The following is a 12,235-nucleotide window of genomic DNA, read 5'->3' on the forward strand; positions in this document are numbered from 1 at the left end:
GTGAAAATATCTGATGTCAACTAGTTTAATTGTTGAAATTATGTTCCTCAGAGCAAATTAAAGTCATTATAAAAATACCATACAATTATAATGCATACAGTATATGATGATGGTGATGTACATTGTTATATATTAATATAGCAAGATGCTAATATAGTATTGTTGTTATAGAAAATAATGTGATACAGTAATATTTCTTAAATTTCAATATTCTGTGAGGGAGGGGAGATCATCTGGTCATCTACTCCAATAGATCTGAACTACAGCCCTCTATCACAAATGTGAAATGAGTTAAATAACTCTGTCCTTCATGCTAATATTACCACTCAGCTGGCTGTAAGTGACATGTAGCATACTGCTCAAAAAAAAGTTGAGAATAGAAGAGCAGGGAAATTGGTGAACAGATTTCAAATGTGATACTAGCAGAACCTGATGAAGGAGTTGCTGTGACTTTTTCCAGTACCTTGTTAGCGCTCGGTACATCAGAGAAAAAGAACTAGAGTTCTCAAGACAGGATATCAGATTATTTCTTTCAAGGTGGATCCTCGTTCCATTGTGTCAGTTGTTTACAGTTACCCGAATTTCTTTGCTATGGCACTGCTGCACTTCAGTGGTAATTAACAAACTTGTACATCTACTATAGAATGTATTCTCCATTTAGCTGAAAACAGTTGAGCACAGAGTGCTGGCAAAGTACCTTTTCTCAGCTGTGGTGATACTGCCCTCTGTTGCTTGTTTTTTGATATTTTTATCACCATCTAATGATAGTGCTTCCATGGCTTTGAGAGATGCTGTCCTGAGAACACCACTTTCAGTTAGGAAGATATTCAAGATAGGACAGCTAATCTTTTGACAGTGTGACTGACAGTAACTTGAAGTTGTTCTTATTCATGTCCTCAGTCTCTGTGAAACCACTTTGTTACTTGTATTTTCAAACTGTTTTTTTCCTGTGCATTAAACTATTTCATGGTGGGACTGAGTTAGACATAACCTGACTACTTCTAAAACAAACCCTTTTGGCTTCTCTAAAACTTCACCCTAGTCTTTTGTTGGGTTTTCTAAGAATGGTTTGGGAAATGTGCTGAGTTATGAATTTATCTAAAATCTGTGAAGGAAGATTTCCCTAAGAACTTGAGTAAATGTTGAAATTTCAAATTTACATGTCTCGGAATAATCTGGGACTTTTCTCACTACTGTTTGTGAGAACTTCATTTTAGTACAGGTAATTGTACATTCTGTGTGTATTTAAAAAAAACTGATCAGAAAATTGACTGGATTATCCAAAGTTGTGGAATGAAGGAAAATGCATGATTTCTAACATTAGCCATAGGTAAGCGTAAACATTGTAAGACTCAAACTTAGCTAAGTGGATTTCTTCCAGCTCTGGAGCATCTAGAAGCTTATTATTTTGAATGCTTCTGAAGTGTTACATGAAAGCATCTTTTTCTCATGAGTTTTATTTTCTGCAAGATTCTGCTGCCTATATTACTTTTTAGTAATAGCTATGCTTTGACGGATGATCCTGGCTATGAAATATCTGAGCCTGCAAACACTTTGAATGCCTACCTTCATTCAGTACAGTGTAATAGGAACACATAAGAGTCAGGTTTCCATTCTGCCGTAATGGCTAACGGTTTTAGGCTCTAATTTTTAGAAAGATCTTGTGGACTTGTGCATTACAAGTGTTTTGTCTCACAAATGGTTTGTGTTTTTGTCTTTTTAGATTTTTGGGATTTTCCTAGCCAGGACATTGATTTCTGATATTGAAGCTGTAAAGGCAAGTAATGCCTTCTGAATATAAAAGCAGGCACGTGTTGCAAAAGAAGTGTATTTTATGGTAATTGGTCAGACACCAAGGTGGAAGAAATGCACAGACCATGAAATACTTCTATTATTAAAAGCCTTATGTGGATTTTACCCTGCTCATGCTTTTTATTAGAAACTGGTACAAAAGAATCTCAGAACACACACCTGTCTACCTTTTTTCTAACGAGACAACTCAGTGCATCAGCATTGATCTCCGAGGAAGAAATGGAATTTCACAAGACATTGGCGGAACAGATTTTGAAGATTGTAGCAAGGAGATGTGAAACTGCTCTAAACTTTCCTTGAAAGATTACCATGAAAATTGTCCTGTTTTCACTCCCAACTGTCATCAATCTCAAAATGTAATCTTCTCAGAAGGCGTGCTGATTTCTTCAGAATCTTGAAATCGTTTTAATCTCTACAGTAAGCTCATGCAGTCATTTTTTGGCAAGACACCCAGCAACCATAATTGTCATGGTATTGGAAATTGGATAAAGAAAGTCACAAATTCTTTAGTTGCCTTTCAGTTGTGCAGAAGTAGGGATATTTCTGTTTAACTGAGAATAATGCAGATGTCTCAAGGAGCAGGAATTTGTGCTCCGCATCAGAGTTTGAATAATGCATGTTTTGAAAATGCAGGCATTTTCTCAAGAGGAGAAAACCTGACTATCTGTAGCATTATATGTTAGAAATCTCCATTTCAAGCAAGGGGGTGTGAACCCCTGATGCTGCTTCCTGTGCGAAAAAAAATGTATATATTCCTTATTTATAGAAGAAAAAAACTCATTAAAAATGCTTAGCTTTCTATTGATCAGTAATATCTTTAAAAAGTGTTGTCTGCAGAAATTTCAAAATGCAGCTTGTTTCAGTAAGTAGAAAGCATGGTAAGCTAGCTGTTGATGGTTTTTGCCTTTCCTCTAGTTTCTCTCAACTGCTGTCTTGATCTTCACAAGTCCTAACTGCTAATATCAGGACTGATCAAAAACATTTAAATTCAACACCGATCCCTACTGAAATCTTTTATTAATGACATATGCATTTTGTGAAATATTAGAGTTGCTGAATTTTAAAATTTTCTGTAAAGCTATTGAATCATCAGTTCTGCTTGTATTTTGATACATTGTTCAAACGCCAGTCACAATATGGTGAATCAGAATTTCTTCACAGTAATTTTCTACATCAAACAGAACTATTTCTGCTGAAGTCAGTTTTTTATTTTTGTCATAAGTAAACAACTCTCTTCTTCCTGCCCTCCCTTCTTGGCCGTTCAGTAGATGGATTTGTAGTTCAGGAAGAGTACTAGTCTTCATTAAAAGACTTGGGCATGGTATTTTTAGCTGTAAGATAGAAGTATGTGGATGAAAAGTTCTTGGAAGTAGCTGTAGCTGTCAGTTTTACTGCGGGCCATATAACTAACACTGTTTACTGCTTCCACCATTTTTTTTTTCCAGGGAGAGCAGGTTTATTTACAGTGCCTAACATAGTGTAAATTTTAGTAAAGTATATATTTTTATAATGAAATTTTACTACATGTAGTCTGCCTGAAGGATTTAATATTTGTATTTCCAAAGTATATGTCTTTCTTAGGAAGCCAAACTTTTAAATATCCCCCTAATGTCCTTTTTTCTAGTATGCATGTATTAATGAACATTTCACTGGCAGAAGCTGATCAACAGTAAGAATCTTTGTATTGATTGTCCGGACATCCTTTTAACTTTTAATCTGTGAAGAATTTCACAGACACTGCTGTACTTCTCATGTGTACTTCAGTTCAGCTTTCATAGTTCTTTTTTTTGGCCAGTGATTGAGACAACAGGAAAAGGAAGCTTGTCTAAGGATGGCTGATTTCCTTACAGTAGCAGAGAACAGTCTGCTATTACTCATCTGAAAACCTGAAAGTAAAATTGCTAGAGGTGCACTGTGATTTTTTTTTTTTTTTATTATTATTATTATTTTTAGCTTTGATATACAACAAGGAAACAATAGCAGTAGATCACTGAGGAGAGAGCGAGAGGCATTTCTCTATAAAGCTTTGAATTTGAGGTCTGTATTACTTTATATGTTGATTCTAGTCCATTAGAGGCAGCCAGAAATTTGCTGCTGTGGCTGCTAGTTTGCAAGCAGCAAAGCAGTGTCTAGCAACCTTTGTTTAAACTCTGATGCTTGAAACTTTACACTGCCTCATGAACCAGTTTACTCTGTTAACGTTATGGGTGATAATCTGGTGTATGTAAAATTGGAGAAGGATGCTTTCTATTTGTAACTTTTTATTTGTAAAACATTGCATGGAAAATTGCATTTAGGGAATACATTTCCCTATGCCACAGAAAGCTCCTAATGCTGGGAAGTAATTTCAGCAGTTGGTGAAAGTCATCATGGTGTCAAAGATATCTGTGGAGTTCATGCACTGAAATTAGCAGCTGACAAGAGCCAGTATCATGGTTCAGGATTCCAGTGTCTACAGATCTTGCCAAGTTGCCTGAAGACAAATGAGTACTTGGTTTCTTTTTGAAGTGCTGTTTGTATGCAAAATATAATTTAATTGAAATGTTGTCTTTCCACAATTTGTTCTTATTGGCTTTGACCATATTAACACTAGCTTTGTATCAGTGATCCAGTTGTTTGGAACTGGATTCAGGAAAGCAAGTTCAACCAACCTGTTTGAGGATCTTTGAATTCATGGAGTGATTTGTTTTCACTGTGTATAAACTTCTCTGTGGTTATTCAGTATCACTTTTAAAACCCTGGGGCTCTAGGCTGGTTTACACTAAGACATTCTGAAGTGCATCTCCATTGATTGTACACATAGGTAGTGTAATTCCAGACTTGGAATGGGAATACTTTCTTACCACTTTCTACTTAATTATACTTAGGACCTTCTCTGTGGACCTGCAGTGACTTCATGGCTAAAGGTTTAGGTTGTGGTTTATGAAAGTCTTGTCAGCAAAAGCAGTTGGGTGTGAACCTGCCTCTAAAGCTTTGAAGGAGAAGCAATTCAATGATCTCGCAGAGAGGTTTGGTAAATTGTTGATGTTGAGATTTCAGTGGTTGCATTTGGAACAACTCCACAAACACTACAATGGAAATAAGTTTTTTACTGAAGATGTCAAATATGAGATTGGACTTGAATAACTAGACTGAGAGAAGGAAACTTCAGTGTGATCACTTTTATTTCTTGGAAATGAGCACAATTTATTTCTGTGAAGCAATGTATTTATTTGTCAGTATGCTTGACAGTGCAACTGCCCTTTTGTTTCTATAAATATACCTGTATTTGGACATTTTCCGTGTATGTGAAGAGGAGGATGAGTATAAGCACTGAAAAAAGTGCAGTGACCAAAGGAGCTACAGTTGCCTCCTGAAAACCTTAATATTTCTTCCCAAGGGGTCTTTAGTTTGGGGACCCTCATACAGTGCCACGTGGATAGACTTGTACCTCCTCCAGTCCATTAAAGCTGATGTGGCAATTGGCTTGTATGTAGAATTGCCTTGGGTTTTGACTCCCCATTCCATCCTTTGCTCTTCCTTCCCCCTACCACCTGTGGGTTATCACGCAGCTTGAATGTTGTTTAGGCAGTGGAAGGGGAGCATTCTGTCTCTTTGTCTGAGATGGCTTTTCTCAGTGACTTTCAGTATATTTTTTTTTCTCAAGCCTTACATTTGATTAAATAAAATCTAATGTTTTGTACTCGTGGAGTCTGATTTCTAAGGTTTGTTGCTTCCAGTTGCCAGTATTTCCCTCTCTGAGGTTTAGACTGCCCACTGAGACTGCACTTTGTTGATTAACTACAAAAATGGTAAAGCTCTGCTGGTGTTCATGTGTATATTTTGCTGAAAATAATTCTTGATTTTTTTGTTTTCAGTCTGAGCTGCTGAATAATAGATAACACTGGTTTTTCTCTCCATTGTTAATGGAAAGCCATGAACAAGTAAAGAGTTGCAGAATGGTGTAGAGAAATTATTAAATCTCTGGACACCCAAAAAGTTAAAACTTTTGTTTGCACTTTGACTGCCATTATCCACAGATTTATCACTTTTGTGATTTGCACAGTTTATGGTTTGTCGTGTCTGAGCAATGTTCCTACAACTACTCTTAAGAGTGCAGAAGGAAAGTAACTTACAGGTTTCAAGATGAGACTTACAGAAATAGCCTTGTGTCTGCTGCTTTGACCATTTTAATGTTTCTTTAATGCATTAAAACTTGATTTTAGTTTTAATAAGGTCAGAGAAACATTTAACCAATAGATAATGGCTATATTGGAATAATGAAATATCTAGAATTAGACACTGTAGAAAGTTAAGGCTGGATCATTTCTCATAAGAGTGACTTAACTTGAATGTGGTTGTTTGGTGTGTGTGTGTGTGTGTATAACTTGTAATAGACCTTTATATATCTTATACTAATGCCTGGTTTGGGCACATCCCCAGATCTTATTCTGAAATTGAAATTGTCTGAAGCTATTTCTCATTTTGACGTTGGGAATGTGTAGGATGCCCATATCACTGTGTGTTTTAAGCCAGAGGAAACTGCACATGGTTCAGCTCTTGTTTTTCTGTTCTCCTACTTCTCTTACTTCTGAAAGTGCTATTTGATGGTAAATATAGTGGGCTAAATAGCGGTAACAAGTTTTGCAAATGGGAAAGCTTTTGCAGGAACAAAGTTGTAATGTTTGTTTGCAGACATAAGCCAGTTATACTCAAAATGCTTGAGAACAGGAGGCCTTGTTGACTTTTGAATATTCTCTGCTTTACAACAGTTTTGTAAAGGTCAGTAATTTCCCATGGTGTTTCACAGTAACTTTTACTGATGGCTAAAAAAGTCACTGTTCTCTAGCTATTCAGTATCTACCGCTAGAGGGTTTGAATTTGATCTCCTAGGTCTTGGCACTGCAACTCTGCAACATACCTGCAACTGGTTCACAATGTTCCCATAAGAACAAGTTGTGCGATAGATCCTGTTACCTTTTGTACCAAGTGACCATTTTTAAATGTGAAAGGTTTCTGTAGAAATGTTGAGACACTTGTTTTACTACAATTTTTCGCTATCTAAAGTTAAAGCCAGGTTCTCTTACTGGAGATAACTTAATGAAATGCCAGCTGCCTCCAAATCTTCACACCTGCCCACTTGTAATTCCCAATTAGCTTTAGTTTGTTTTTTGTCTGAGCACTGTATGGACATTGAGTGCAGTTTATGGTAAACTTTGCTTCTACTGGGTCTCATTCCAGGTTACAATAGCTGCAACTCTGAAATTAGGACAAGACCATGACTTCAGATACTTAGGAATATAGCTTGTGACGCTAGCAGGTAAAAACTCCCATGAGCTTTCAGATTCTAAATTGAAGGAGGACTTGGTTTAAAGGTACAGTTTTGTGGTGGTTTTAACTTGCACAGTTAACAACTGGGCTCACAGGTTGATTCACAGTGCGCAGAGGTTGAACTGTTGCCAATTAGCCCTTTGCATTAAGCTACAGCTCTCATCTAAATCTAAAATCCCATTGGTTTAAGTTGCATGATACAAGCTTGAGATTTTTTTAAATGATTTTAAAGTCCCATTGATGCAAGAAAAAGTTGCAAGTTATATCTTGATTTGACAAAACCAAGCAGCTTAAAATGTATGAGAAGCATCAGGTAGGAAATTACTTTTGTAATTTCAAAAACGACTTCTTGATAGGCCTCATTCCTATTGCTGTGTGTTAGTAGCTCAGTGAAGAGCAGCAGTGATGCAAGTATTTGTAGGCTAAGTAGGTGAGCAAATGAGTTGGTGTTTTTTTTTTGTTTTTGTTTTTTTTTTTTTTTTTCCTGTATGTACAGCTTTGAAAACAGGAGCTGTACCTGAGCTTTAGTAGTGTTGGTTTTGTGGCAGCATGACAAATGTGAGGTAGGGTTGGGAAAGCTGGTGTTTCACTGCTTTGCCTCAGGAGCAGTGCAGGGTTGCTCTGGGGAAGAAGGGAGGCTAGTGGATGTTTCTCCTCTCAAAACCTGTAATGTTGTGATGGCTCCCTTGACCACATTTGCATTGCTGTGACTGCAGAGTTGTTCAAGGGTTTCTTTAATCTTGTCCTCTTCTATTTCTTGTCTCAGATCACCTGAATGGGAGACAAAATGCTGACTTTTTAGTGACATGCCATGGCATAGTGGCTCCCAGCAATTGTTGTAAGATCAAAGTTTGGAATACTTGCAGTTTAAAACGAGCTGCTTTAATTTAAATACCTTTCTCTCAATAGATAACCTTTCAGCCATTGAAAATATTGAACAGGTTAAGATTTTTCTTTCTCCTGTTTGACTTCCAAGAACTGATTGAACAGAAGAAAAGCACTTTGCTGAAAATATAATACAGGACAAGTTCCAGCATTTGTTTTCCTGTATACTGTTTGTTAGTCTTTCATATTAGTAAGATTCAAGTCATAGTGTTATAGTGAGTCTATAAAGCGCTAAGTATATACACCTGTGGAAAAAAAAGGTCATATAGATCAAGTCTGTTGTGTCAATACTATGTGGTAGCACTGAAGGATGCAAGTGCTTACCCCTGTTCCAATGTATACATGGCTACAGGGTAAAAATAGAGTATACTGCAAAATCCAGCTTGTCTGCCAATATAGAGTGGCTCCAGGATCTGAAGGGCAACTCTCCATGTGGCAGATCCTTGTCTGAGCAAAATCATTATTTTCAATTTGCATGATATATATATATTAAGGCATCAGAAACTGTCCTGAGAGCTTTGGACACCCATTTTCAAGGTAGTGTTGTTTTCAATTAGTGCCACACATCCAGGATGAGTCTGATCTTGCTCAAAGCATTTTAAGTCTTCCTTAACCATGGAGTTAGAGAAATTTAAATCATATCCTTCATATGTTTTACTAAAAGTTGCTGTGCAAAGGCAGCATTGCCAAAGTTGCTGTTTTATCTCAGCTGCTGGTTTGCTTACAGCATAGGCAGAACAAATGTATGCCTGCCTGTGGAAGATGGTAGAGACTCTTTATTTCTTTGAACACAAAACTGCTGTGATACATACAGGACTTGGGACTGCGAGACATTTGTGCATGGTGAATTTGGACAATGATGCCTTTATTCCAAGGCTCTAATTTTGCTATTTATGACTTATGTCACAGACTCACTGGAATAAAGCCTTTCTTTTTTTTTTTTTTTTTTTTTTTTTTTTTTTTCAACTGATTGTTTAGTCAACTTTCCACAAAGAAAGAAGCTATTTGTCTGGGATTTTTGGTGATCAATAAAGAATGAACTTCTTTAATATCCTTTACTACTCATTGACTGCAACATTGCAAGCAGCACACTTCAGTAACAGAAAACATTTGTGTTTTCATCACAGATATCCATCCTTTCAACACAGACTACTTAAAACGAAGTTACCTGAATTAAGAAGATGGCACAAAAGGCCCATTGAATTATATTTCACATCAGGACTTGTATTATCATCTTGTAGAAGTTTGTGTAAGCTTTGAACTAGCTGTGTTTCCTTAAAAGATTCTTCAAGGGTTCCTGAAAAATAAGTAAACAAATACCTGAACTGTTACCTGAAAATAAGCTAGAAAATGAACATGCTTGCTTTTTAAAAATAAAACTCCTGACTGGCTTCATTTCAAATTGGCTATAGAGGGATGCCTTGAGCATCTCTCTTCCATACTGGAGAATTTTTGTACAGTGTTTCTTCAGTGGCCTCATTCTGGAAGACAAAACCTGTATACTATAGATTGTATAAAATAACCTTGTAATAGATTAAAATTTCCAATGATCAGTGTTAGAAATGCTGATTCACATTAGTTGCCCAATTGAATTTGAGAAACTTAATGGTGGACCAAGCAGTAAAATGGGCTCTTTACTGTCTTACTTGTTGGTATATAGGAAATTCCAAATTTCAAGTTGACTATCTCTCTTCAGTTTATCTTTTGATGTATGCAGATTTTATTATAAGAGACCCATTTTCAAATGTCCTCAGTCATACAGGAAGAATCTGAAAAAAAATTATGCTCAATCTCTCTGAAAATTACCTCAGGAAACGTAGTTAGAACCTTTACAGTTTTCTCACTTGTTTCATTTGCACCTTCTACAAGGCCCTCTTGTCTATGCTTCTGCTTTATTCTCTCCTGCATTCAAATGTCTGTCTTCTGAAAATTATTTCCTCCATTTGTAGTCTTCATTGACCATTCAAGTTCATAATTTGTCATTTAATTTTGTCTTCATTTAGACTTTCTTGACTTTTTCTCTAGTCTTTGCTACCTTTATTTTCCTTCTGTTCTTTTGTATAGATTTCTAGCATCCTACCATGTTCCTCACAATGGATTGTGCTTGTCCACACAACCTGATCATTTGACTGTACACCAAACAAAAAAAAATCTTCAGGCAATTCCTGAAGCCTGTGATCTTCTGGATGGCTGACTTCTTCATGCTGAAGAGCTGAATCTAGACAAGAAGCACGCTTTTCTTACATGTTATGTAGAATTAACAGCATGGTAATGTTTCTTAATAATTGAGGATCTCACACAGATAAGTGCTTTTAGGAGAAAAATACCTAAATCGATTGCAGATGCTATTTTCAAGGCATTCAGAGCCTCATTCTGCATGGCAGCATGCTTGCTTGTTGTCATGGAAACCAGGTGCTTCACTGCTTGTGCCTCCTGGATGGCTTTGACCACTTCCTGTTAAAGCAAATGTGAAAGACCACAGATGGAAATCTGACTTAGGAATAAAGTAGAATGAAGAGAAAAATGAGATTGCACTCTTCAGCCTCAGAATAAATGGGAATTATTTGCTTGCTGCAATACAAATTGATGATATTTGAGGATTAGAGATAATATTGCTTTTGGCACTGGTTGTACATGTCTGCTTAGGGCTGATCTAACTTACTTGGAATATCAACACATAAAAATCATGTATATTGATATCTAAATATAAACTTATATGTATTGTCTCAAGAGTTAGTTTGAACTTATTCCAATTTTTCATTTCAAGACTTCAAACTACCGAAGATTAGTTTTATTTTACGGAAGTGTGTGCAGATAGTATCTACTTTTTTTATCACTACCTCAGAGTGAAACATGGTTGGGATGTCTGTTTATGATAGCACAGTTTACAACAAACAAAGAAGCCTTTTTTAATGCAGATACAGATCACGCCAGATTCATCCATCACTAGATGGATCAGTGGGCTCTTTGGAGCTCCTAGAGGACTGACATTAGGGGCAGGTCTGGGTTATATTTGTCATTCCCATTTGAAACTAATATTTATGGAAATTGAAAAGCTTTAGCTACTTACCGTTTGTCAAGCTGTACTCAAGCAGGGTAAAAGTTGACAAGTGAGAGTAAGTAGCCATGTTTCTTGTTTCTGTACAGTATCTGTAGTTACCGACAGCACTGCTTTCCTGCTCGCCTCCCCCTTACTGGTATTGAGGCAGACCAGAGGAGTTTTTACTGTGCACTTTCATGTTTTTAACAATAAAGCTATATGTGCTGTCTAACACTTAACTCCTAGCTTTATTGACAAGCTTTTAAAAATATTTGAGAAGGATAAAGTAGAAACATATCAGACTGATAGCTCTCATACTTGGGATCTGTTGTGACGCAAGATTGATGCTAGCAGCCGATTTGCTTCTCCACGAACACCGGTGTGGTCATTGGCATGGCACCACTGCACAAGTCTGTTGAGCAGCATGGGGTCTTGGCCCAAGATTTCAGCTGCATCAGCTGAAGAGAAAAACATCATCAGGAGACATTAGAAATCAGACTTCTCATTCTTTCTGTCACAGAAATGTGAATGTAGAAGTAGCGGGGACCACAAACCTGAGTTTAGTATCCTTTAAGAGTGGTAACTAAAACATTGGGCTTTTGAGAGATCTTGGAAATCTTTATCCGAGGAATGTCAGTTGTGTTAAAGCAACTCTTGGGGGTAAAGAACAAAGTAAGCTCTTCCGATAACCCTAGCCTTTTTAAGAGGCTGCTGAAGCAAGGCTTAAAATGAGCAGCTTCATACTTTTGACAGCAAGTATTCTATTTCTATACTGAGATCTTCATGAGGACTGTCCCTTTTCTGCTTGGTTTCTTGCACGTGCTCTTTGAGCCCTGCAGAAATGTAATCATGGGCTCTTCAGAGCCTGTTTTTGCTGCTTCAGTGCTTTCAGTAAAGGTGGTAATTACTGTTGGTAGCATGTGTGAAGCCAAGTCTTGGTACATAATTGCAGCATGTCTGTAACTGCCTGTTTCAACTCTTAAGAATGTGTGTTGAACTGTGTATTGAGCATCGTCAGAACTTCCACCAGAGTTTGGAGGAGCCTTTTAATTTGCATTCCCCTGTGTTTCAGGAACTTTATTTCAAGACTTGCTAGAAGTATTAATCTGGGTGGTTGGCATTTAGAAAAAACCCTCACTAGATAAGTTTTCCTAAGAAATGGAACTCTAATGATACGCTGTGGTATAA

At 36.9% G+C, this 12,235-nt stretch overlaps 2 protein-coding genes across 2 annotated transcripts in view; one reads left to right on the forward strand and one right to left on the reverse strand.

Moving 5' to 3' along the window:
• Nucleotides 1-5,494, forward strand: part of TSPAN14 (tetraspanin 14) — a 42,266-nt gene extending 36,772 nt beyond the window's left edge. The window contains exon 9 of the mRNA XM_042790116.1: nt 1,724-5,494. Coding sequence (XP_042646050.1) covers nt 1,724-1,795 — 72 coding nt within the window. The 3' untranslated portion in view covers nt 1,796-5,494. The remainder of the gene's footprint in view (nt 1-1,723) is intronic.
• LOC104360131 (rap1 GTPase-GDP dissociation stimulator 1) overlaps nt 3,747-12,235 on the reverse strand; it is a 38,873-nt gene continuing 30,384 nt past the window's right edge. Inside the window, exons 10-13 of the mRNA XM_032994091.2 lie at nt 11,366-11,505; nt 10,335-10,461; nt 9,176-9,304; nt 3,747-7,893 (exon numbers count right to left, since the gene is read on the reverse strand). Coding sequence (XP_032849982.1) covers nt 7,709-7,893; nt 9,176-9,304; nt 10,335-10,461; nt 11,366-11,505 — 581 coding nt within the window. The 3' untranslated portion in view covers nt 3,747-7,708. The remainder of the gene's footprint in view (nt 7,894-9,175; nt 9,305-10,334; nt 10,462-11,365; nt 11,506-12,235) is intronic.

Source organism: Tyto alba, unplaced genomic scaffold, assembly GCF_018691265.1.
Source record: "Tyto alba isolate M040663 unplaced genomic scaffold, T.alba_DEE_v4.0 Super-Scaffold_1, whole genome shotgun sequence".
Classification (NCBI taxonomy): Eukaryota; Metazoa; Chordata; class Aves; order Strigiformes; family Tytonidae; genus Tyto; species Tyto alba.